Below are 27770 nucleotides of genomic sequence, written 5' to 3'. Positions count from 1 at the left end.
GTTTGGCCTTTGGAATCCATTGTTATCGGCTTCATTATCAAGCAAATTGAGCATGTTTCTAGCTATAGGCAGATTTGATGTTTTGCTCATATCTTCTTCATTACTCATCCGATGCTTATGCTACTTTGAGGGAATGATTTTATGAAGATATTGGACTGTTTGAAACACAAAATACTCTAGCGGCACAGTTCATGTGGCACTATTCACGCGGTTACTATTCATGAGGCACTATTCATGTTACTGTAGCAGCAGTTTAAATAACATTTGCTGCAGCATTATGTCAATAACATTGGAGCAATTAGTGAGTTGATAATCTGCCATGTATTTGATTTTATTAAATTCTGAAAATAACATCTTATCAGCAGTAATACAATTTCCAATCTACATATCATTGTACTTTCTTTTTTATTATGTTGTGAGATTTTCAATTCCATGCAAGCAAACAATATAAACGTCCCATTTCCAAAGTCATAAGGAATTAAATTAGTAAATGGAGGAATAAGGAGTTGGATGCAAACTGTTTGACCAAATTCCTATCAGCAGATGTTTAGTTTCTGGGCATTTAAAGGTGCCCATTACATATTACTCAACAAAATATCACATTTTCTATGCAACCATATACCCACATTTCTTCATTGAATTTTAAATGCATCCAAACAAAAAAGGGAATTTTAATTTGCAGAATTATTAAAATGTGCTGAATGGGAGAACTGGCCAATTCAAACTTGAATGGGACATGAATTCACAGATTACTATGCTAGCAGTACCTAAACCTTAATCCATTTTGAGCTTCTGCCTCATAGTCCATCTCCTACATGGCATTCAGATTTCAAACTATTAGTGCTTGAAGAAAGAAAAATGAGTTTTGTCAAAAGTTTGTCTTATCTGCATCAAATATAATTATAGATAATTTAAAATTGCACCATATTAAAGCTACAGTTTGTAAGGACTAGTGTTAATGCCTCATATCATGCAACATGAAACTACTAATTTTTAGCCAAGAAGATAGTTAGAAGATTGACAACCATAAACATAATTAACAAAAAGCTTGTTAGTGTAAATTTTGTATCCCTCAGAAGTCACAAAACTGCAACCAGAATATTTGTATGAAATGTAATGATGCATTGGTTAATTTGTAAAGTTTGTACCTTAAATTCTTGTCTGGTATTTAAGTCCACTGTTATATCTATATTTTCACATGCACTCTGAATGAAGGCATGAATATCCTATGAATATAATGATTAGAGTATACCTAAAAAATAAAACAAGTAGTTTCCTAATTCATTGTAATTGTTAATGTTAGTGTAATTTATGTCGGATAAAACTCACTAAAGATGGATGTATGTATGTATATATATGTGTAAAAGCCCTAATTTGGTTATACATAAACCACATTCATGTGTGTGTGTGTTAAATAACAAACTATTATATTAAATACTAATGAATAGACATGTCCCGTTCACAGGACATGTCTATCCATATTTCATCTAATATAAGAGAGATGGATGCCATTTGGAAAGTACATACCTTAGAGGCAGTGCTATTACATTTGCAGCAGATCCGAAAAATCAACTTGGTATCAAAGCCTAGTTGCAAATGTAATTATTTTTTTCTTCTGTCTGAGAGGGAAGTTTAAAATATTGGACTTAAAGAAATTTGGAATGTAGGGATCATTATCTGAGGGCATCGACTATCATGTTATAAACCTAGAGTTTTAGAAGTTACTATACTACCTCTGCAAAGCTCGGTTCAGTGGAAGCGGCCCAAATGGTGGAAACAAGAGAATAAAATTTGATTCAGTGGTATTGCCCATTGTATTTATCAGTATTCATTCCCTTTTCCAAATAAGCTTCTTTCCTATGCAGCAATAATAGTCTGGCTTATCTGTTTGGATTGAAAACAGCAGTTGCTGAAATTCTGCAACACGGGTTATTATTACTGCGGAGGAATAGTCTGGCTTATTTGTTTGGACTAGAATGTGTCATCCGTTTATATATAATGCATAAATATCAACACTAATAATGACAAATAATCTTCTAGTACTGTTGTTTCTAGATTTGTTTTTCACAAATTTATTGACAAGGTCACTTTAACTTAACCGAGGTGTTCATTGTAAATAAAGGCCTATTAATTTTGTCAACATCCCACCTTGGATATGATGCTTAATTAATAGTATAATGTCCCCCACAAGGAATTTTGCATATTTTCTTGGCTTTTTTATGCAAAGCCACGAACTGAAATAGAAAAACAAAAATGAATATTACTGCTGGAGACTTGCCATGAAAACCCTCTATGGCTCGAAAACAACTTCAACTTCATCGCAACTTCAAAAATACTCGCAGATGATAATAACCCAAACAGAAGTGCTAGTTATATTCCGAAAAGAAATGGATAGCCCACTTAACACTCTTTATCATAATAGAAAAAAGTAATGATGTGATTTTGGTAAGTATAAAATGATAATAGAAAAAAGGGGGGAACAAAGGGTAGTAAAAGGAATGAAAATGTTTGGGGGGCTCGTAAATTAGGATGCCACCCACCCCTTTGTTAGCTAGTGAATCTGCAAGGGTGTTACCCTCTCTATAAATGTGAGTGATTTTATATAGAGAAAAATGATTGATAAGAGTTAGGGCTTTGTCCAGTCTAGGATCCAATTAGGGGAGAATTTGTTTCTAAGAGTAATTAATATGATCTCTGAATCGCCTTCGATGATCAGATTATTAATATTAAGCTTCTTACAAAGTAACAGTCCTTCCACTAGAGCCTCCATTTCTGCTATATTATTAGAGTCTATAACAATAGGCTTGGCTATCTGCCCATAAATGTTTCCGTCCCAATCTGTAATGTCCCCATCTTTTTAGTATCTCAGTGGAGTTCTTAGCCTTTACATTCTCTGAAGGCTAAGTGGGGAAATAAAGAGAAATTGATTAAATTAATTTCTTATGAAGTCATTAAATAAATTTAAAATTAAAAGATGAATTTATATTTAATTGATTTTATTAAAAGTGACTAAAGTTAAATAAATTAATTAAAAGAATTTTCTAGAAGGAGGAATTAAATATTATTTTATTTCTTCTAGAAGGAGGTCCATCTATTGGAGGAAAAGAATAAATAGGAAGGGCAGCCTCGTTGTTGAGCATCAAATGTGTTGCTTCTACTCTTCCAGATAACTTGTGGAGCCAAGTGTTTCTACAGTTGCTTCATTGATCGTTCGGAACGAACACTCCCATTGATTTGCATAACTAAGGTGGTGAAATATCTTTTGAAGGGTTGGGGGTGTTGGAGAAGACAAATCAGTTTTTTCATTGTGCCAAATTTGTGGCCTAGGGCCAAATTTGTGGAGTAAGGAATAAATTGGATATTGCTACAATAACTCTGCTACAATATCGTTGCTACAGTAACACCGCTATAGTGACTTGCTGTAGTAAAACTCAGATTTTTGGAGCAATTACAAGTTTCTCTCTATTACATTTTGCATTGTTTGAGATTAGATATTTATGGCATTGGTAGGGTTTTAAAATCTGTTGTAATCTGATTTATATCAGAATCTTGTCAAAAAGGATTAGAATATCATTAGAAATCATAGCAGGCATTGCCCTAATGTCTTATTGTTGTAGATGCATATTTTCTCATTTGTAACCAATGCTATATGTTTCAAAAACTACAAAAAAAAATTGTTGTTGGTTGTTTGGAGTTTTGCTAGTATATCAATTAAAATTTGGCATATATATATATATATCCCTTGTGTGCAAAGTGTTTGACAAAATTCTCAGGTTAGCAATTTGGAAATAAAAATCAGAATGGCACGAGATATTACAGTGGCATCAGAGCTTGCTTGCAAACTGCTCGACGAAATGTCAAACAACTAAATTAGTAAGTTATAACCCATTGGGGTTATTACACAATCATTGATTATGCAACCAATGCCAGCTTGACCTAGATTACCTCTTGAAGCTCCATCAAAGTTGAGCTTAAACCAGGCGCGCGAGGGGGGGCCGGGGCAAAACCGAACACAATCTTTCCGATTATGTTTAGATTTAGCCCCTCCAGGGCCCACACATTGAGGGTTGATAAGACCAAACCACTCTTTCTTCATACATGATTCTCAATCAGAGAAGATTCCTTTAGGCAAGGGTTTAGAGCGCAGCTTGTTATGTTTTCCACGATACTGGCTTCTATTTTATTACATAGGGATTCTTGAGGCATTGTCTGATTTTTGAAGATTCTCCAATTACGTTCTTTCCATTATTCCCATATGACTATTGTACGGGCTGAGGTCCAAAGGGATTCATATGAACATTTGGGAACCTTGGAAGGCCATGCTTGAAGATGGCACAAAAGAGTATTTGGAAAAGCCATAGAGAGGTGAAGTTTCCGACAAAGCCATGATTAACATTGGTGGGCGTAAGGACAAGATGGGAGTAGGTGATCGACTCTTTCCTCATGTTGATTACAAAGATAACACCAGGAGGAGCCTGAGAATCCAATCCTTCTAAACTATTCTTCTATAAGAATCCTCTTTTGGGCTGCTGCCTAGAGGAATAATGAAGGTACGCTCTGATACCACTTGATGCTCTGATACCACTGACGAAGGTACGCTCTGATACCACTGATGAAGGGCCACACCTCCAAGATCTCAACTTGTGCTCGCAAGCCACCAAGCAACCTCCTTGTTTCTAAACCGCAGTCACTAGCTCTTCTCCAACTTTATCCAAGATCCAAGTGTAAACTGCCTCACATTCGGCGCTCTGTCTACACACTCACAACTCCATCACAATCCTGCTGTAAACTGCCTCACATTCGGTGCTCTGTCCATAGACTCAGGAAAACTCACTCTTCACTTCCTCTTCCTCTTTCACACCTTGAAACTTTCCAAGCTTTCCAAGCTTCACCTTCCACAACTTCCACAACCTTCTACAATATCCACAACTTTCTACAATATTCATAACTTTCTAGAATTCTACCCACACACCTCGATAAATGGAATGACAACTATTTTTATTTTTATTTTTTCTATTATGCCACCTATGCACCTAGAAAATAGAAATTTCTCCTTTTCTCCTTTTTTTCCATTTTTTTTTTTTTTTAAAAATTATTTCTCCTCTAATTTTCGTCACTTTCTCTCTCCTCCACAATTTTTTTTTTTTTTTTTTTTTTTTTTCCAATAATTTTCCCATGCAAGATGCTCCTGCATCAAGGAAATACCTGCTTTGGGAAGGCCATTTTTACTCCAGCAAAGATCCAACGGAAGAGTGGAGAAGGTTCAATTATTTTCACTCCCTCTATTTGATGATAGATGCCAAACTTTTTTTTATCAAGATAGTATTAGGTACATAATAATCAAAAAAATTCAAACCAGTTCAGAATCTCAAAAACAGATAACAAGTGCCCATTAACCAGTATTAAAGAGATAGAAACCAAACTTTTGCTCAACCTACAAGAGAAGAATATCTCCTTGCAAAACAAGAAGAAATTAACTCCCTAAGTGTTTTTTAGGGTTTAATTTCATTTTTTAGAAGTCGTGGAATTTAAAAATAATTAATTTTGTAAAAAAATTAACAGGGTTCACACCGGTTTGCCCTGGATGAATCAATGTGCCTTGGTACACACCCTAACTGGACCCACAGGCATACCAGATCAGGACCAGAACTGGCTTTGAACCAAACTCTGCAACTTAGCTCAGCATGTATGACAAAAAATGAATCACAAATACTGTAGACTTTTTCCCTATTGGTAGAAGGTCCATGTTGTAACAAAAAGTTTATGCATTTCATGGTTACTTTTGCTGTTTCAACTATCCCAAGTTGCTGTTTCAACTATTTCATGCTTATGAATCTACCCTAAGAAATAGAAAACAATAATTCTGGTATCTATTATATCAAAATCTGTCAAGTTGTTTCCATGATCTGGATAATGCCATCTCAAGCGGAACCCACTGTATGAGTATATAGTTTACTCAACCTGACATTTAATTCACAATCCATTATTCAATTTGAAAGTACCCTAATTACTACAGAAAATTTCTTAAGAGTGTAGTGCAAAGAGATGATTATCCACATTTTTGCATCAGTTTGAGGATAAGAAGACAATGCAAACAGCACTCCTAAATGAAAATGGCTTCTGGATAATGCCATCTCAAGTGGAACCCACTGTATGAGTATATAGTTTACTCAAACCTGACAATTAATTCACAATCCATTATTCAATTCGAAAGTAGCCTAATTACTACAGAAAATTTCCTAAGAGTGTAGTGCAAAGAGATGATTATCCACATTTTTTCATTTTTTTAAGGATAAGACAATGCAAACAGCACTCCTAAATGAAAATGGCTTCTAGTAACATTAAAAGATAAACATATGTAGAGTAAAATAAAAGTTTATCATAATAAGGAAACCCTGATCTACAATCCAGTGCAACATTCAGTGAGGTTTAATTTTGCATTAATAGATGGTGTTCTGCACCCTTTTACATCTAGGATAGATTTTTACATTTGACAATAAATATTTTGCAGTGCCCAAAACAGCTACTCTTAATGATTGACAAGATTGTATTATATCACAGGATGCTTAGAACTTTAGAAGTACTTCTTAATTTTAATAGATCCGGAAATCAATCTGATCCTTAAAGTGGATAAGGTTGAGTACCCGAAAAAGACTTGATGCCCATTCATCAACTACAGCCTGCAAAGAAAAACTTAGCCTAATCAAATTGATGATCATTACTATTCAATCAGATGAACAAAAATGACAATGACAAACAACTCAAATAGTAACTTCATCTTCATTTTTTAAAAATGAAATTTATAAGGAATTACTGTCTTCAATGAGCCTAGTATCCACCTGAACCTCATAAAATTAATTGCTATTCAAGGTTGCTACCTGAAGGTCTGTGTTTAGATTGCCAGCTTTCCGAACATAACCAGCAAGCAACCGTAGAATGAATATGTCTAAAGCAATGGCTGCACGGACACCAGGCCGTTGAACTTTTACAGCAACAATGTCCCCACTTGATCTAAGCCTAGCCTGGTAAACCTGCAAATTCAGACAAGATTAGCTTTCAATACACAAGAAAAAAAAATCAAGGACAACTTTAAAGAATGTAAAAATTGCTAAAATAATCAGGCAATATCAAATATGATACCTGCCCTAATGAAGCTGCAGCAATTGGTTGGAGGGATATCTCAGAAAAAATATGTTCCACAGGTAATCCAAGCTCTTCTTCTATTATATCTAGAGCCATATCTGTTGAGAAAGGTGCTATGCGATCTTGCAACAACGATAGCTCCTCAAGATATGCAGGAGGTACTACATCCTGTCAAAAATGTCTAAAAGATTCATAACCTTAGGCATCAGCCATTAGACAAGTAAGCATAATCACCATGACAAAATATTATTTCTATTAAAAGAATCAACAAACAGTAAACAAGAACTTTGGTCTTTACAATCAGCATCATGAGATTCAATCACACCACAAAGAAATACAATGTTTGGTTAAGAATAGCACATTTTCTATGCATGCTTTCAAGGACTCTCTAAATCTGCCTAAAAGTCGGATGAATACTATTCTTAAAACTAAAAGGCTTCTAGTTATATTAATAATTAAATTTAGTGGTAAATATGGTAGACCAGCATGTTGGTGTATTTCTATGCTTCTTGATTATTCTGTAGTATTCTAGGATTACATTTGCAAGTTGATTTTTTTGCATAAAAAATTAGCGCATAATAGATATTATTACCATGTGGTAAAGATTAGTTATATCCTAGAGATTCGATTTATTGTTTTCATAACTCAATCCTATCTAAGTGAGCTGTTTTTTAGACAAGGATTGCTTGTTAGTACACCAAGAATAACTCCAATATATGTTGTGAACTCCTCGTCATTTCTCTATGATGCCCCAACCTAGAGCACATTCCTTTTTAGGCACACCTAACTTACATTTATCAGTGTGTAGTGAGTTGTTATGTAGTTGTAACTCTATGTATTTTATTAAAAATAATGTCTATAATTTGCTTCAGCTAGAAGTTTAAAGAGTTGATTCAACGGTGTGGTTTAATCAGTGTTACTTGTAAAGTTTCTGCAAATTCTGTGTGATCAAACTTAGATAATACCTTCTATTGTGCTTGCTGAAGATGATCTTCCTTAGTTCTGACTTGTATAAAGAGATGTCAATAATATATTTATTATTCTGAAATGTTTTACTTCTGCAAGTATTCGTATAGGGCAGACTTGCTTAAAGGAGCAGACTGTATGTTCTTTTGTGTGTCCTTTAACTACAACCACACTCTATTAAATATAGTAACCAAGGGCCATGTCCTTACAAAGGACATGTCCCTTCCAAAGTCGGCCTTGAATGCTCTCTCAAAATTGGCGACTTTCCAAGGAGAATTTTAGTTTAATACCTAAACTAACCAAGGAGATTAGTTAGTCATAAACCATGTTGTCCAAGAGAGATGCCAATACCTATCAAGTAGAGAAGACAAATATATAATGACTTAAGAAGGGATCTTATGCAAGAACAGATCAGTATGATCTGTAATCAGACCACTATGATTTAAAGTTACAAAATTAACACTCCCTCTTAACTTGATAATCATACTGAGAGATATCATATCTAGCAACATCAATTAAGATGAACAAGCAAAGATTGATACTGTATATCTATTAGAATCTTCTTAGCATGTGGTATCATTGAACACATGATAGAATGTCATATTACTATACTTGTGATATGACTTATCACTTATACTAGTGATAACAGTATTGCATGGAATGCAACATATAGGATAAAATCCAGAGAATGATTAAGTTCTTCCTTTATCCAAGTTGTGACTCATAGGTACTGGCAAGCCTACAGCACAACATGATCCTGAGTTAAGATCTACCAATTCATAGGATAAACTCTGGAGAAAAATTAAATTCTTCCTTTATCCAAGTTGTGACTTTTAGGCATAGTAATGTCTATATCACAATGTGATCTTAAACTCATCTAGATCTGACAAAAGTTCTCTACTGTTCAGCACATTATCTAAGAAATCGTTATTTCTCATAATGTCTTTTATAACAATATTCATTATCTTAGAGATCGTCACCTCTTAAATAATGAAAACAAATGGTGAAGCCCATAATAGTCAATAGCCTGACAATAAAATTATTTTAATAATAATTTAAAGAATACAAATGTATTACAATTCAACCATACCAAGTCTTTTCCTGAAGTGATCTATCTTCACTCGAGAGAGAGATTTGGTAAGAATATATGTTGTCTAATCTACAGTGCAAATGTATTCTAATTTTATAGTATTCCTATCTACCATATCTCTTACATAATGGTAAGGAATTTCAATATGCTTGGACTTGTCATTGAAAACCGGATTCACAGAAAGCTTGATGGAACTCTGATTATCACAATGAATAATCGTAGGATTCATGGCTTGACCAAATAGTCCCACAAGTAACTTTCTAAGCCAAACTGCTATTCAAGATGCCATTGTTGCTACAATGCATTCGACTGTTGTGGAACTTTGTGCTACTGATGACTGCTTTCTGCATATCCATGATATCATCGCTGAGCCTAAACTGAAACAATATCCTAATGTGCTTTTCCTGTTAGTAATGCTTCTAGCCCAATCTGAGTTTGTGTACCCATGAAGGACCAATTCAACTTTTTCATACTTGAGGCCAAGGTTAAGAGTGCCTTGTAAGTATCTCATGATGTGTTTGACTGCAATTAGGTGAATCTCCTTTGGCTCACACATAAATTGACTAAGGTGATTCTATTGTTGCTTCCTTAAGTTTATGTAGATTAGTCTCTATTGGAGAAAACATAGGCCTATAGTTCCACATTCCAGATCTCTTCAAGACATCTAATGTATAGCTTCCTTGATTAAGTATGATGCTGTCAGAATTCTACCATACTTTCAGTCTTAGGAAGTAATGGAGTCCTAAATCTTTCATCTCAAATTCTCTTATTAGATCTTTCTTGCATTCGTCTATGAGATGATCATCACCTGTTATTAGTAAATCATTAACATACAGTATCAAAATTACCATATCATCTTTATCCCTTTTATAATATAGATTTTGATCAACTTCATTCTTGGAGAATCCTAAGACGGTGAGATACTTATCAATTCTTTCATACCATGCCCTTGGATCCTGTATAAGCCCAGAGAGAACTTTCTTGAGCTTGTAAATAAAAACTTTAAGGTTGTGAGTTTCAAATTCTTCAGGTTGCTCCAAATATACCTCTTCTGTAATCTTTCTATTCAGAAATGTTGTTTTTACATCCATCTGATGTACTTTCCATCCCTTCGATGCTGCAATAGCTAGGATTGCTCTTACAGAGGTGTATCTGGCAACAGGAGAAAATGTTTCTTCATAATCAATCCCATCTTTCTGAGAGAATCCCCTGGCTACGAATCTGGTTTTATATTTTTCAATGCTACCATCAATAGCATGCTTGATTTTACATATCTACTTAGAAGAAACAACGGATTTTCCTTTAGGTCTTGGAACAATTTTCCAAACATCATTCTTCATAATGGATTGGTATTCTTCTCTCATGGCATCCTCCCAAGCTGTATGTTTAATACCATCTGAAACATCAGCCAGTTTTGATTTAGACAAATCACTCATGTTTGTTGCATAACTAGAAAATCTTTTGGGTCTTTTGCTTTCTCTGAAGGTTCCAGATGGTGCAACAAAGTTTTGTGCTTTCTCTACTGTCTTAATGGCCCAAAGTGGTCTTTTCTTTGAATTTTGAGTTTCCTCAAGATTGAGATTTTGAATTTCATCTTCAATTTCTTCAATGTTCTCCCTCTGAAACATAGATTCAGTATTTTCTTCAAAGCTAGGTAAGGGAGAGGGATTTCCAGAACTTAGGGTTCTTTTGAATGCTAAATCTTCTTCAAATATTACATCCCTACTAAGTTCAATATTTTTCTGACTAAGTATGAAAATCCTATATGCTTTAGATGTTTCACTATACCCAACAAAAATACCTTTCCTTTCGGAGGGTTCTAACTTAGTTCTCTTTTCTTTTGGAACATGTATATATACTAGGCACCCAAAAATCCTAAGATGACTTATATTGTATTTAACCTTAGTAAAGACTTCTTCAAGAGTTTTATCTCTAAGGTAGGAGTGAGGACTTATGTTTTCAATATAGACAATAGTACAAGAGGCTTTTGCCCAAAGATAATATTTTAGATTTTGATCAAGTATCATAGCTCTTGCAACTTCTATAATTGTTCTATTCCTCTTTTCTGTTAGTGTAGTTTTTTATTTTTCCTATTTTGCTAGGTTTTTCCTACACTTTTAATAATCTCGCTTAGGTTAATAAAGCATGTCTTATTAGGTGAATGGTTGTGAGGTGTCATCTTCCTACATGTGAGCATCCATTAGCTATCTTGGGAAGATACTTTGCTATCTTTAGTCTGATAGATGGTTGCTCCTCATTGGTTGGTGTTGCCACCTCCTCCCTCTTCCTAGCCTATATAAGCATGCTACCTGGCTTGTATTTGCATCTCTTATTTTTGCATCCTCTTAATGCTATTTTGCTTCAAGCATTTGCATTACTCTCTTGGAGACTAACTCTATGAAGCTATTTTGATTTTGTATCATTTGCATTCATAGTTTAGATATTTACTCTTTGCACTAATTTTCTGGGTTATTAATCTTTTCAGATTCTAACATGGTATCAGAGTTTTTCTATGTGCAAGAGTAGATTTTAGTTTCCTTATTTGAGAGATTCAGGGGGGGCAAATAAACTTTATTCTAGTTTTTTGAAAAACGAAGTATGCTCTTCTCTTGCATCTTTGGATGATCTTGAGAATCAGAAAAGTTTTGACAAAAACAGTTTTTCTCTGGGGTTTCAATCTCAAATCTGACAACCAACTTGCATATTTGGAGTTTTCAATCAGTTTTGCAGGTTCCAGCATGCCATTGATGGACTTGAGAAGCTGATCCAGCATTTGCATGTCAAATTTTGGTTGCTGGGGTCGTTTTCTGATTTTTGGAGCCGTTTTTTTCTGTTAAAGGCGTCTGATTTACACTACAGCAACATCTTCTATTCATCAGCAAGAAAAACGCTTTCTGGGTTTTGTTCGCAGCCCCGAAAAACCATCTGGGTATCTTTTAGATTTTGCATGCAAGCTGTATATTTTTCAGGATCAAGCATGCAAAGCTACAGTCATACCCCTCTCCGTTGGCAGCCGCAGATTTGAATGCAATTTTCAAATGTCTCATTCTTGCTCATACGGACTTTGATTTTGATGATTCTTGTTATGAACTTGGCTATTTTTTTGTGCTCTATCCACTAGTGGAGTTATTTTTTGATTTTCATGCATGAATTCTTCAGAAATTGCAAATTCTCAGCCGTGACTGTGCACAGTTCTCATTTTGGAAACTTCGGAGGATCATAACTTTCTCATACGACCTCGTATCGAGGCGATTCTTTTTTTGAAAGTGCATGATTTTTCGAGTAGATCACAGTGGTGCTGTTTGTTTGCTTGATTATTGTGCCCAAGTTTCACTTTTAGCATATGCTCTTCATGAGGGTTTGTAATGCATTGAAATCAAGACCACTAAGTATCTCTTTCTAGTGGTAGTTGTAAATGCACTAAAATAAAGTGCCAAATCATATTTCTTTGGGGGGGGTTCTTTGATTGAGTAAAAAGGGGGGGCATTGTCGTGGCTGGGTTCTCTTCTTTTTAGCATTTCTTTGCATTTCTTCATCATGGATCAAACAAATATGCCCATCCTAACTCCATACAATTACTTTGAGTGGAAATCACGCATGACAATTCACTTAAGGAAAGCTGGATTAAATAGGATAACTATGGGACTTGAAACTGAACCTGCTAAAGATGAAGATAAGCCTAAGTGGTTTAACAAATGTGATGAGGCATTTGGAACATTGTGTTTGTCTGTTTCTCCTGACTTGCTATTTCACATTGAGTCTTTGGATACACCAAATGAAGTATGGACAAAGCTAGAAACACTATTTGGCACAAAAGATTCAATGAGGGGTCATATGTTGAAAAATGAATTAATAAGTTTGAGTCCAGGCAATTTCAACACAATCCAAGATTTCTTCACCAAATTGAAATCACTAAGGCTGCAGTTAAAACAATGTGGAATTGAAAAGAAAGATGAACAACTGATTCTTAGTATTCTCTCTAAGCTAAGTTCAGAATATTCTGTGTTTGTCTCTACCTTCTATGCTACTAAGGGTGCACTTGGTACTCAATTCACCATGCCATCTTTAGATGATTTTGCTATCAATCTCACTCGAGAACAGGACAAGCTAATCCAGATGGGCATTCTTAAGTCCTCTAAGTCACATGCCTTGGCTGCCAACCAAGGCACAAAAGAACAACAAGGACAAAGTAGTAACAACAATAGTAAGGAAAAAAAACAAAAGAATAGCGAGGAGAAGAAGGATCAGATGCCAGTTTCTTCAAAAGAAACTATTGATACACCATCTTCCAAGGGCGATAAACCTAAGAAAGAAAAGGTCAAATGTGCTTATTGTAAAAGACCTGGTCATGATGAACATAAATGTTTGCAAAAACAACTTGATCACTTGACATACATTCTTGAGAAGAATAATATCAGTGTTCCTGAGTCTATCAAACAAAGTTCTAATGAAGGGTCTAACAAAGAAAAAGAAAACAGCAAGGGGAAAGGAAAGGGCAAGGCCCTTTTTGCAGTTGCTTCCTCACCATCCACTTGGGTTCTTGATTCGGGTGCTTCACACCACATGGCTTCATCTAAGGAAGAAATTGCATCCTTGGAGCAATGTACTATGCCTTCTATGTTGATGGGTGACAACACTCCTATTGAGGTGTGTGGGAGAGGGTCTGTTGATTTGGGGGATGGCACATTCCATGATGTTCCTTATGTACCCTCATTGTCAACTAATCTCCTATCAGTACACCAGATCACTCACACAGGTTTAGGCAAGCGGGTTGAGTTCACTCCTGATTCAGTGGAGATACGTGAGTTGCACAATGATTCTACAATTGCAGTTGGGAGAGCAAATCATCAATCAAGACTCTATATGTTTTCTCACCTTGTTCCTGATCCTCCTTTGACTGTTTTTCTCTCTCACTCTAATGATGTGAGCAGATTATGGCATGAGCAGTTTGGCCATCTTAACTTCCACTACTTGCATCAGCTTAACCAGCAGAGCATGGTCACAGGGTTGCCTTCTACTTTGACATTGGAGTCACTTGGAATACATGATAGATCTTCTGATGGGTCAAATTCACTTGAGCAGTCTTCTACCTCCACTTTTGATGCAGAGAGTGATTCAGAGGACTCACCTCCTTCCTCTCCTAGTCATCATTCACAGGTTGATGATTCTCCTCTAGATTCTCCATCTTCTGGTCCACTTTGGGCTAGACAGACCTTGCAGTTTGCAGGTGATTGGGTTGGGGATCCATCAGACACCAAGCAGACTCGTTCACAATTCCAGGATGCTCTACATATCTTCATTGCTACTGCCTCAAATCCACAGTCCTTTCATGAGGCTTCTGGTATTTTTGAGTGGGATACAGCTATGCAGGAAGAGTATAGTTCCTTGATGAGGAACCACACTTGGGATCTTGTCCATTTTTCTAAGGGAAGAAAAATTGTTCAATGTAAGTGGATCTACCGGACAAAATTTGCAAGCTTTGCTGGAGGTGCAGGATGCTACATCTTTTGGGGGGGCCTCTTCCTCTCACTTGGAGTCCTAATTTTCTTTGGGGAGTCTCTTTTCTCTCTCTTTTGGGGGAATTTTATGTACATGGGTCCCGGCAAGTCAAACCTGATGTGTTATAAAAATAAAGGGAACTCTTTTAATTTAAATATTTCCCACAAACTATAGTCTATGCATTAATAAAGTTAAATATTTAAATTTTACTTTATAAAATGGCTTTATCAATGCATAACAAATCTTATCAATGATAAATAAGTTTTCCTGTCGATTTTAAACAATTACCATCGACATACCACTGTGACTGAATGTCCGGCCATGTCCAAGATGACTTACTATAAATACTAAGTATGCCCAAAGTTGCCTCAGAACCCCTCAGAAAGACCTGCAACTGAAACTGTCTAGGCCAAATGGCCTCTAAGCCCCTTTAATGTCCTAGTTAGCCTACGAGATTGTGGGGAAATAGGCTAACGACAACATCATGCTATGAATGCTAGAAAGGGGACATTACACTAACCTTAATTAGGGCTGATGTGGCACGATCTTGGCCATCGATTATTGTGATCATCCGGGCCACACGTTGTAATCAAGGACCTATATAAAGGCCTCATTTCTCATTTGTAAAGAGAGATTTTATGAGATTGTTGCTATGAGTTACTGAGATAATAAAGTTTTCATTGGAGTTTGGTGAATACTTGACGTATCTTAGTTCTTGCTTGTTCTCCTAAATTTCTTCAATTAGATTAAGTTTAGCATGGTCAATGTGTGGTGATTACAATGAAGAAAATGATGGTGTATTGATGAGTTCCTTTGATTCATACTTTTGACGTTTTAGTGATTCTAACTCGTGTAAAAAGTTACCCTGAACCCTTTTCATGCATATGCTCAACTTCTATTATTCATATACATTGTTCTTTATGATGGTGTATGCAGTGATATGAAAATCTTTGGCATAACCCTTGAAGATTGCACCGGTTAACGCATAGTTGTAGTACAACTTGGCGAAGCAGAATTCAGTAAATTGAGGAATTTGTCCACTATAGTACTATTTGTTGTTATCACTACCCTTAGGATTAGAATACAATTCTTGAGCCTTATCCTATTGAATTTTTGCATATTTTGTGAAAACTCCAAAAAAAAGCACTTCATTGCAAAACCTTAAGATAGCTCCCACATCCAGTATGGCTTGAAATGAATCTAAATAAACACGTAAGGCCCTTTGTGATCATCAACAAATCACATCAACCACCGATCTTATCCACAGTCAAGACCTGGCATTAAAGGAACCTTGAAGACATTGTATGATCTTCTAGCAATCTTAGCATACACAAGACTTTATTCAAGAGAGGATAAGATATTTCGGTATTTTGTTCTACTGTTACGTGAGTCATAAAACACACATCAACAATAACCTGCTGACCTAATGCCTTCTTGAGGCGTGAAACATGAAATACATTATGAATCTTGCTACTCGTAGGCAGCTCTAACTCATATGCAACCTCCCCAATCCTCCTGGAAAGAACCTTGGTCTTAGTTTCTCTGCTCCACTCTTTTTAAGAGATGACTATCTAGAGGGCTGCAATCGTAGATATACCATATCACCAATCTCAAAGCTGTGCTCAACCCTGTGTTTATCTACATAAGTATTTTGCTGATTCTATTCCATTACCAGATTATCCTTGAGTGCCTTCAATATATCTTGGCTTTCCTGAATCCAATCTTTTGCTTTAGATGCCCTACTCTCACCAAAAGCCATCTCCACGAATGAAGGTGCATCATACCCGTACAAGGCTCTAAAAGGACTCATTCCAATGGACATATGGTGCGTGGTATTGTAACAATACTCTCCTAAATGCAACCACCTGATCCAAGCCTGTTGTTGTCCTGCCACATAATTATGCAAGTACCCCTCAACCCACTTATTAACAATTTCTGTTTGCCCATCAGTTTGACGGTGATAATAGGTACTGGGTGTCAACTTAGTACCTGTCAGTCTAAACAGCTCTTGCCAAAAAGCACTCATAAACCTGCTATCCCTGTCGCTGACTATGTTCGTAGGTAGCCCATGCAATCTAAAGATCTCCCTGAAAAATAGCTCAGCCACCTGTGAAGCCCTGTACTTTGTTGGAATAGCAAAGAAATATGCATATTTTGTGAGCCGGTCTACCACAACAAAGATGTTGTCTCTCCCCTATACCTTGGGTAGGCCTGTGATGAAGTCCATCGAAATGCTCTCCCACTTCCGCTCAGGAATGGGCAAAGGCTGAAGTAACCCAGCTGGATGTGTATGCTCAGACTTATTCTGCTAGCAAGTCACGCACTCTTTCACATGCTTCAACACATCATCCTTGAGGCCTTTCCATGAAAACCTCTCTCTAATCTGTCTATAGGTTTTGAAGTAGCCGCCTGCTAGGGGTGTATCATGGCAAGATTGTAGTATTTTCTCCTTCAGTTTTGATTTCGGTACTGGGTAGATCCTATCCTTGTAGTAAATCACATCATCAACTATCATGTACCTGTTATCCCGAATCAATCCATCCATCAATTCACAAGCAAATGTATTCTTGGAGTACTCCACCAATAAGATGGATTTCCATTTTGCCAAAATCTCAAAGAGTGAGCAAGCTGAAGGCCTCCTGGAAAGGGCATCTGCAACAATTTTCTTCTTCCCCTTAACATACTCTATGTCGAAATCATATGCCTGTAGCCTGCTAACCCACTTCTACTATCTCTCATTCAATTCCTTCTACTCTAAGAAGTAACTGAGACTATTATGATCTGTCCTCACCACAAATTTTCCCCCAACTAGATACTGTCTAAACTTCGCCAAGGCATGCTTAATGGTGAGCATCTCCCTATCATAGATGGAGTATAGTCTCTCAGCTCCCCTCAACTTACGACTCTCAAAGGCGATAGGGTGTCGATTCTGCATCAATACTGCACCAATACCTTCTCCTGAAGCATCACACTCTAGAATGAAAGGCTGTGTGAAATCAGGAAGTGCCAACACTGGACAACTGCTCATCACCTCCTTGAGCTTATCAAAAGCTCGTTGTGCCTCTGTTGTCCAACAAATGCACCCTTCTTGGTCAAATCTATCAAAGGTGCCCCCAACTATGAGAACCCCTTAACAAAACGCCTCTAGTAACTGCACAGTCCGAAGAAGCCATGTAGCTCTGTAAGTGACCGTGGTGTGGGCAAATCTAGAATAGCCTATATCTTCTCTTGGTGCACTTGGACACCCTCTGCACTGATCACGTGTCCCAAATAAAGAATCTCTCTAAGGCCGAACTCGCATTTCGAAGCCTTAGCGTACAAGGACTGCTCCTCCATGATTGTAAGGATCTCATCAAGCTACTGCAAGTGTTCCTGCCAAGTTTTACTGTATATGAGCAAATCATCAAAGAATACCAAGAGGAACTTACGCAACTGTTTGTTGAAGATATGATTCATACAAGACTGGAATGTGGCAGTGCGTTAGTTAATCCAAATGACATCACCAAGAACTCATAGTGCCCACAGTGGCATCGGAAAGCAGTCTTGTGCACATCTTGTTCCCTCACTCTAATCTGATGGTAACCCGATCAAAGATCAATCTTTGAAAAATATACTGCCCCATCTAACTCATCCAATAACTCATCGATCCTGGGTATCGAGTACCTATTCTTGATTGTTTTCTTATTGAGGGCTCGGTAATCTATACACATTCTCATGGTCCCATCTTTCTTCTTCACCAAGACCACTGAAGAAGCGAAAGGGCTAGAGCTAGGACAAATGTGTCCCATATCAAGCAATTCCTTGATTGCTTTCTCGATCTCATTCTTATATTTCTTAGGATGGCGATAAAGGGTAGTAATCACTGGCTTGGCCCCTTCTTCCAACTCAATAGTATGCTTGAAGCCTCTGTCCAGTGGCCTCCCTGGGGGTATCTCACCAAAAACCTTGTCATGTTTGCCCAATAGCTCCTTGATGTCAATGTGGACTGGCTGTCCTGAATCTGTAGATTCCTTAGGAGTGATCACACACTCTGCTGCCTAAACTATGTCATCATGCCTGAAAATACTCTCCATAGGTCTAGCTGAAACAATCGTAGGTGCTTTAGATGCCATATCTCTAAGCACCACTCTATGCCCATCAGCATCTCTGAACTTGAGTTCCATGGTTTCGAAGTTCTGTGAGTACTTCCCTAATGATTGCAACAATTGGACCCCAAGTATGGCATGGATATCACCCAAGTCAACCACATAGAAATCATCTGTAACTGTGTGGTTGCCCATCATAATAGACAACTGTGGAATCCACTAAGTACAAGCTATCTTACACCCATCAGCCACCATCACACTGAATCCCTCAAAATTCTCTAGAGGAATTTGTCGCTTGTTCACCAGTGATGCATCAATGAAGTTATGAGTAGCTCCACTGTCAATCAATACTGCTATCCGATGACCTTGTAGAACCCCACGAACTTTGAAAGAGTTGAACTTAGGAGCACTGGAGATAGAAGCAATGATCTCATCATGATTTTCCCCATTTGAACCGTTATTGTCTTCTCTTTGAGGTTCCTCTTCCTCAGAACTGCTCTCATCATCTGATATCACCTCAATTAAGTGAGCCTTGCCTTTCCCTAAGCAACGGTGTCCACTAGACCATTTCTCCTTGCAATGATAGCAAATCCCCTTAAGCCGACACTCCTATCTATAGGCTTCATCAAAGTTCTCCTTATTACTTTTTTTCTGGAATGGCGTTATCCCCTTATCCTTATGGGATGTGAAAGGCTTGCTAGGAGCCCTAATGCTAGATGTAGATTATTCCATGTCTCTAGTTTTCATGATAGCATCTTGGAGAGAATCTGGTTTGAAGGCCTTAACTCAACCACGAAGGGGCTCTGTCAATCCCTCAATGAAGAGCATAACCAACCGCTGTTCTGAAATATCTGTCACCATAACTGCCAACCGTTGGAACTCTGTGATGTAAGCATCCACTGAATTAGTTTTCTTGAGTTGTGCTAACTCCCTAAAGTGGAGTTCAGGATCCTTACGATCAAACCTGTCAATGAGCTTCTGGGTGAATTCCAAATATGAAGTAATGTTGGCATAACGCAAGGTGACAAGTCCATGGTACCACCATTCATGTGCTTCACCTTCCAAATGGAGTGTGGCGTACTGGATAGCCTCTGTTTCCAACATAGGATTAAGCTGCAAATATGTGACGAGCTTCTGAACCCAAGCTCTAGCTGTACCTTTGTTACTTCCATCAAATGATGGTAAGGTTAGTTTTCCCACCTTACGCTGCAAGTCTTGATTTTGCACTCCCCGTTGATTGTTTCTTGGTCTATTTCTCAATTTAAGACCACAAAAGTCTACTAGTGACATGGCAGCCTTGAAATCATCACCTAAAGAGTTGTACTCCCTCAAATAATCACCATATCCCTCTTCTCTTACTTGTTGGTCGTGATTTGCAGCACCCTGTTCTCTCAAAAATGTAGGCATAAGAGGCCTAGGAGTAGCTCTACTTGCTGTTCTAGCACTGCTTTGAGCTGTGTCATTGTTTTCTCAACCCCCATTTAGTCCATTCTACCCATTAGTCCTATTATGGTTCCTATCATTTCCATTGTTTCTGTTATCTACCAGCTGTCCAAGGCTAAGTGACAGTTCTTCTCTTCCTCTTGCCATTTCATCTCTCAACTCCTATTGCCCTCTTGCAAGAGCATTAAGCATTTGCTGGGTACTGCTTTCTTCCATGAGTTCTAAAGGACTTAAGCCCTTTCTTGCCCTGTTATAGAATTTATCCAAAGGATTTATGAATGGAACATTTGGAAACTCTTCACTCATAACCCATATAGGATGGCAAGAAATTTAGCTCTGATACCACTGTAAAGTGCCTTGACAATTTTTGAAGTTTTATCCCTGTTTTTTTGCCTTAGGAATTTTGTCAAACACTTCCCTTGCAGCCTCAGTTTGCTGATGTTTGTTGTTTTGCTATGCTTTTTGAATGCCAATGATATTGATGAATACAAATGATTGCAAAATAACTAATTGGAAATCAAAGTGATACGCAACTTCTTTTTATTATTTTCCAAATGCAAGTACATGAAATTCTGATGTAAAATGCACACCTACAGCCAAGAGGTATTTTCACAAACAATTGGCATGCATCCTATCAATGACTACGCAATGAGACGTTTATACAAACATTTGGCATACAAACTGAACAGCTGAATTAAGTTGATTTCCTTCAATACTTCAATGTTTACAATGACTGAATAATTTGGTAACAAAAAGACATATATTACTTGTCAAATGTATCCATCTACAATTGTCAAATGTAAATACCAAAAGAACCTGGAATAAGTAGCTGAGATGACATGCCTTTTGGCTTTGCTTTTTCGGATTTTCTTTTTCGGACTGCTTTTTCGGACTGTTTTTTCGGCTCTGCTTTTCCGCTTTGCTTTTCTGAATCCGCTACGAAAATTGAAACCTTTCTCCTTGCCAGCTGATGTCAAAAATTAGATGCACGGGCTGAACAAAAATCACTGAATATTATCTCCCAATTAATCACAAATGAATTGGCTGAATACCAATTCCTCCACTCCCAACTAGGTTTGATATCTCACAACCGAAATTGGCACCTTAGAGTTTTTAAACCCTTAGGCAAGTATGCAAGCACTAAGGCTCTCAGCACAATAGATGGATATGCAACTCAAGATGTGTAAAATGACCCCCCAAAGGCTCCTTATAAAGATTTCACAAGCAACTCCAAGAAGCTTCTAGAGGAATCCAGCACTTTATTCTTTTAAGTGACTTTTTGATATTTTATTATGTTAGTCACTTTAATATTAAATCAATTAAATATAAAGTTACTTTTTAACATTTCATTGTTTAGTAACCTTATAAGTAATTAATTTAATATATCTTTTCCCCCTTATTTCTTCCTTTTTAGCCTCCGGGGAAAATAAAGGCTAAAATAAAATAAGTAGCTGGTCCCTGTCAAAAAGGGGACATTACAACAAGATTCTCCATCCCTAGGCGGAGAAGTACGCCCTCTACAGGTATAATGAATACCAAACCTCTTGTCCACCATCCATAATGCTAAAAGTCGAATCTCCAAAACAAAGCACCAATCAAACTCAACCCAATTCCTGCAGGCTAGCAGGAAACCGCTCTTGATACCACTGGTAAAAACCCTTGGTTTTCCTCTACAAAACTTAATGAAAAATTTCCCTTTTCCTTCCTTTTATTTCTTAAAACTATATTTCCAAATATAAGTTAACAATAGAGCTCTATGATCATGAAAGATAATTCCAATATTACACTAGATTTTTTAATAAAATCAAATGTCTCTAAACAAACTTTTATTCAAAATCTACAATGCCAAAATGAACCTGATTGTTATTTGAGAACACAGAAAACGCCAATCAGCAAAGAATGTACAAACGCATCTATATGGCATCCAACTTTCAGTAGCAGCCACCTCTCAATTCCTAACGCCAACAAAACTCCCCATGTCCAATGCTATATTGGATGAATTTCGGCCCCAACAGTAAAATCAGCAGAGGTAATTGACATTGGCTGTCAATTAAAATGCTCTAGCTTTCTCACATGACTCCCAGGTGTATACTTGGCCTTGCTAGTCGTAATTCAATTAGCAGAATTTAGAACTCCACACGTTTTCCAAAATACACTTCAGCTATCACAAACCACTAAATCGAACGCACCTCAATTGCCAAACAATAACAATTGATTAAACTCCAAGAAGTACATCTTCTTAGCCATAGTGAACACAATAGGAGAAATACGACAAATCCACTATACTTCAGTAGTGGAATAAAACACTTTTCAGATACAATGATGAACAATAAAGAAGTTAGGCAATCATAGCTATACCTCAGTAGCTAAATAGCAAGTGCAATTCACGGAATTTTCAATCCTTATACATCAGCAAGGGCATACAGTTAAGAACCCAGGAAGAAGCCACAAAGGCACAAAATTAGATATATAATCAAGCATGCCTTTCCCAATAAATGAGCTCTTATTTATAAGCTTTTTCATTGGTCAATGTTTCCTTAAAACTCCACTTCATAAATTGTGGAAGTTTCCCAAAAGAACTCAACACTAGAAACTTTCCAACTTGCTTTTTAGAAACATCTCTTAAAGTCATTATTATAATAATATAAACATTATTATAATAATGCAACCCAATGATTAATAAAAATAAGAGCTCATGCAATTATTAACTACAAGCGACGACCAACTGCTGAAGCCATCCACTGCACTGCCAAAAATAGCAACTGTCAAAAATAGACTTACTAAAAATAGTAAGTGCATAACTAAGACCCCCAAAACACCATGTCAGCTCACGAGGGTCACTATGATGAGCTAACTCCATCCACTATGTTGACCTGTCAAAATCGGGGACATTACAAGTTTTTAATTATTCATTGCAAATATCAACATACAAATCACTATATGAAACCCATTTCCATTAAATTATAAGTTTCAACATCATTAAAGTGCACTTTTTCAATGCAATAACACATTTTAATGTGTATAGTGGGTTTTTGATATGTATTTGCATATTTTAAACTTATTAAATCAATAATAAGTGGAAAATTCTAACCTATTTACACATGTTCCATATATAGGTTCATTTTAAATACGCTAATCCACCTAAATGGAGAATTTCTAACCTATTACATATGCAACTTTAATATTACCACTTAATTGGATGTTTTTATCAATTTGCATGTTTTTATAATATGTAAATACATATCTAAAGTGAGTTTTCACTTAGTTAAAAGTGGCGATTTTGGACCAAATTGCATGTGTATGTGATTGAGAGAAACCCATTTCTAACTAGCCTGGGCCAAAGTGGCGATTTTTGGTCTTATTACATGTGTTTTAAAACATGTTTCTGCTCTAAGTCTTAAAAGCAAGCAAAGACAAAGTGGTGAATTTTAACCCATTTGCATATCATCCAAACATGTAAATGGCTCTTAAAATCACATTTTTATTGACTTAAATCCTAACTCAAACCAAAGTGGCAATACATGTATATCCAACGTGTAAATGCCTCCCAAAAGTGCGTTTTGCACTAAGTTATTAACCAAATATTCATGGCGGCCATTTTCCAAGCAATTACATGTGCTTTAAAACGTGCATATGTCTTCCAAAAGTGCATCAAAAGGCTTTGTTTGCATAAGTCAAGGCAAAGGGGCGATTTTATATCATGTTGCATGCCTTTGGATAAATAAGAATGCCTCCCAAAAGTGTGTTTTCCCCTATTAAGGGTAAAGTGGTGATTTTTTGAGGAAGAACACACTGCTATTTACATGTGTTTCATTCAAGAAATCCTATTTTTTATTTTCCGCATGGTTTTGGGAAGTCTTTCGCATCATTTCCATATGTAAATGCTTTACAAATGTGCGTCCAAGTATTGGCAACCCTTTGGCATATGTTTTTACCCCAAAAGTCGTGTTTTCACCACAAATACAAAGCATTTTTTGACATTTTTTCCAAGTGGGGATTTTGGGGATGAAAGCACATTTTTTAACGCATGCATTTGGTCAAAAACAGCCCAGCCTGTCTAGGACAAATTGTATTTCTTGAACATTCTAGGCATTCACTCATTTTAAGGAGGCATTTGGGGTATGTATGACCATTTCCAGCTTCATTCTCACCATTTCCAAGCTAAAAACAATGCCCTAAATGTCGTTTTTAATTGCATTTGCATATGACTTTGATTTAGTCAAAGGTTGTTGCATTTTTTATGCATTTTATCTCTCAAATCATCTACACTTGTCCAAATTCAAACCTTGACTAGTCATGAGGATTGAATTTCGAAATCTACATACATCTTGCTCTCTTAATAAATCTAAATCCAACATATCTTGGATTTGTTTTCAGATTTTTCAAAGATTTAGAAGAGACTTATTCTTTTGTTCTTGGCAAAGAGAGGTATGTTTTCCTTGTATTTTTTATTCAAGCAAATTGTATTATTTTGTTTTGCTTAAGTGTTGTAGCAAATCTTTTCATTTCTATTTTTAGATTTGCATTAGTTTTGTTTATTAAATGGTGCTCCTTCTATTCTTCCATCTACTTCTCGAAGTTGTATGTGCAAGGCTTCATTTACTTGCATATGCAGTCAGGGTAAACTCTTGTTCTAAGGAAAAGGTAAGCTTTTCATTTCTCCTCACATTAATGCAAATATTAATCCCACCAATCGGGGTAAACTCTCGTTCTAAGGAAAAGGAAAGCTCTTCATTTCCCCTCACATTAATGCAAGTATTAATCCCACCAGTCTGGGTAAACTCCCATTCTAAGGAAAAGGCAAGCTCTTCATTTACCCTCACATTAAGGCATGTATAAATCCCACCATTATGCATTTCATAAACCTCCATATAGAAGCCCTATGGTTGAAAGTATATCCCACATGCTTGCCGGATAAAATATCATGAATTACATTTATAAAAGTGTGCTATGCCTCTCATATGTTACCCAATTGCTACTCATTTGTCCTTCATTTGCATAACTTAAAGTATGTTGTCTATGTTAATGTTTGGTAGCTTCAGTTGGATAAACCCATGAGACTAAACTAAAGATATATATATATATATATATATATATATGTGTGTGTGTGTGTGTGTGTGTGTGTGATATATGCATATGATTAAATAATCAATTGTTATATTAATTAAATAATAATGAATACAGGGACATGTCTCATTTACAATATAAGAGAAAGATCATTGCCCTTGGAATACATATACCGAAGAGGCAATGTTAATACGTTTGCAGTGATGCTGATAAATCAACATGGTATCAGAGCCACATTGCAAATGTAATAGGAGAAATGAAGACCAATAATTTTGCTAATGGAAAGGATCTATATGTTGATGTGGATGTAAAGAGCCCAACCTGGCTCAATCTGATAACTAGCTGCATGTAAAGAGTTTGTCTATGTTTTTTAAATTTTTTTATAGTTTTGCTTCCTGGTTCCTTGAAACATATTAATTCCTTTGATTTCTTATAACAATTAAATGCACATAGCCAACTAGAATTTGTCAAATCAAAATTAAAGAACACTTCTCTTATTTCCTTGTATTTAGCCAGCTATACAATTGTTGACCAATTTATTTAGTTATCAAAAAGTATGCAGCAATTTATTAATTGGCTTATACACCCAAGAAATTATATAACAATGAACCTAGCTTGAGAGATAGGCTGCAATGTTCAATGGAGAAACCACGTCCAAGTCCTAATGCCCACTCAAAGTGCTATAGGAAAACCCGCAGGCAGACAACAACACCAATCCATGTGTCATAGGCTGCAATGTTCAATGGAGAAACCACGTCCAAGTCCTAATGCCCACTCAAAGTGCTATAGGAAAACCTGCAGGCAGACAACAACACCAATCCATGTGTCCAAAATTCTCCACTTGCAATCATAGCTAATGAGATAGCAAGCCCAGCCTTGACCACAGAACAACACACTTCCCTAAACACCACCCGCGACCAAAATGTTGGTTCAGCCTCCTCCTACGTTGCCAATCTTGGACCAGTCGCGTGGTCTTTTAACACTTCACAAGCCCAAATGGAATGTCGTCCAGTACACCAATTAGAAGATGTAGTCGGGTTTTGCACCAATACTCAGCAAAATTCAAATAACAGCACCAAGATGATACACAACTCTCTTACAAGAAGAATACAAATTCCCAGCCGCAATTACCAGAATGAGGAGTAATTTAGACTTCTTCCCAACGTCAAAACACCATCAATCGATCTCCAGATACAAGATAAATAGAAGAAGATTCGCCAATCGTTATACCTCAGCAACAATTTGCAGCAATGACAATACTCAAAGTTCTTGAAAACTTCTTAAAAACCCTCAGCCAAATGCACAATAATTTCATTATAATTAACAAGATTATTCTTCTCCCTAGATACAGAAGATACAGTAGGAGAATGTTGGCTAATTGTATACTTCAGCACAATTGCCAAGAACTTCTCAGACTTAATCCTTATACATTAGCAAGGGTATATAATGCAGAACTCAGGAAAAAGCCACAAAGGCACAAAAAGCAAATATATATTTGAGCATACTTTTCCTAATGCAATGAGCTCTCATTGATAATCTTCTGTTGGCCAAAGTTTCCTAAATAACTCCACCTTAGAAATTGTGGAAGTTTACAAAAAAAACTCAACACTAGAAACTTTTTGACACACTTTTTAGAAATGTCTCTTAATGTCATCATTATAATAATATAAACATTATTATAATAATGGAACTCAATGATTAATAAATAAATAAGAGCTCATGCAATTATTACTTTATTAACTGCAAGTGACTACCAATTAATAAAGCCACCCACTGCATTGCCAAAAATAGCAGTTGTCAATAATAGACTTATTAAAAATAGTAAGTTCACAACTGAGACCCCCAAAACACCCTGTTAGCTCACAAGGGTCGCTATGATGAGCTAACTCCATCAACTGTGTAGACCTACCAAAAATGAGGACACTATAGTCCTCCCTCCCCAAGATTGCTTGTCCTCAAGCAATTCGGCATCATACAAAAACCTCCATCAGGATCCCATAAGAAACAAGTGATGACCCTGTCCCCACTGAACCAACAAAATGCCAAAACCACCAACAAAACCAATAACATGACCTACAACACAACACCAAGTACCTGAGCTGTAAAGGTCGGAACATCACTAACAAACATATCCTTAGGAGATCTCAACAGACTTCCTTTAATTATGCCTACCCCATCATCCTGCAAACAATCCAGCTTAGGCTCAGACCAACTCTTACCCAGTGCAAATCCTAAACATGTGAGTCAAATACCAACCTATAAATACTCATCATAATATAAACTCTATCATCAATATGATCATCTTCATCAACATCCTCATGTTGCTGAGAAGACTCATCCTTAATCACAACAGTATAGACCCACATACCACGATTTGTTGCTCCCTTCGGCCTCAACACACAAGTATGACCCTTAGAGAAAGGCCCCTTGCACCAAAAGAAACCTTTTCAAATCCTCTCTATAAATATCATTAGACC

The 27770-nt window shown here is 36.7% G+C and overlaps 1 protein-coding gene across 5 annotated transcripts in view; it reads right to left on the bottom strand.

Moving 5' to 3' along the window:
• Positions 1-27770, bottom strand: part of LOC149536317 (Protein kinase superfamily protein) — a 252316-nt gene that overhangs the window by 111637 nt on the left and 112909 nt on the right. For 4 of the 5 annotated variants that reach the window (XM_089803150.1, XM_089803147.1, XM_089803149.1 and 1 more), the window contains 4 exons: positions 7141-7311; positions 6879-7031; positions 6645-6680; positions 768-811 (listed from right to left, as the gene is read on the bottom strand). In XM_089803150.1, the coding sequence (XP_089659276.1) occupies positions 768-811; positions 6645-6680; positions 6879-7031; positions 7141-7311 (404 nt within the window). Of the gene's footprint in view, positions 1-767; positions 812-6644; positions 6681-6878; positions 7032-7140; positions 7325-27770 lie in introns of all 5 variants that reach the window. The other variant, XM_089803151.1, reaches the window with a different exon arrangement.

The sequence above is a fragment of the Cupressus sempervirens genome, chromosome 10 (genome assembly GCF_028749045.1).
Source record: "Cupressus sempervirens isolate cs-2001-9-10 chromosome 10, ASM2874904v1, whole genome shotgun sequence".
Taxonomy (NCBI): domain Eukaryota; kingdom Viridiplantae; phylum Streptophyta; class Pinopsida; order Cupressales; family Cupressaceae; genus Cupressus; species Cupressus sempervirens.
The sequence above is the reverse complement of the archived record's forward strand: the minus strand, read 5'-3'. Positions and strand labels throughout refer to the sequence as shown.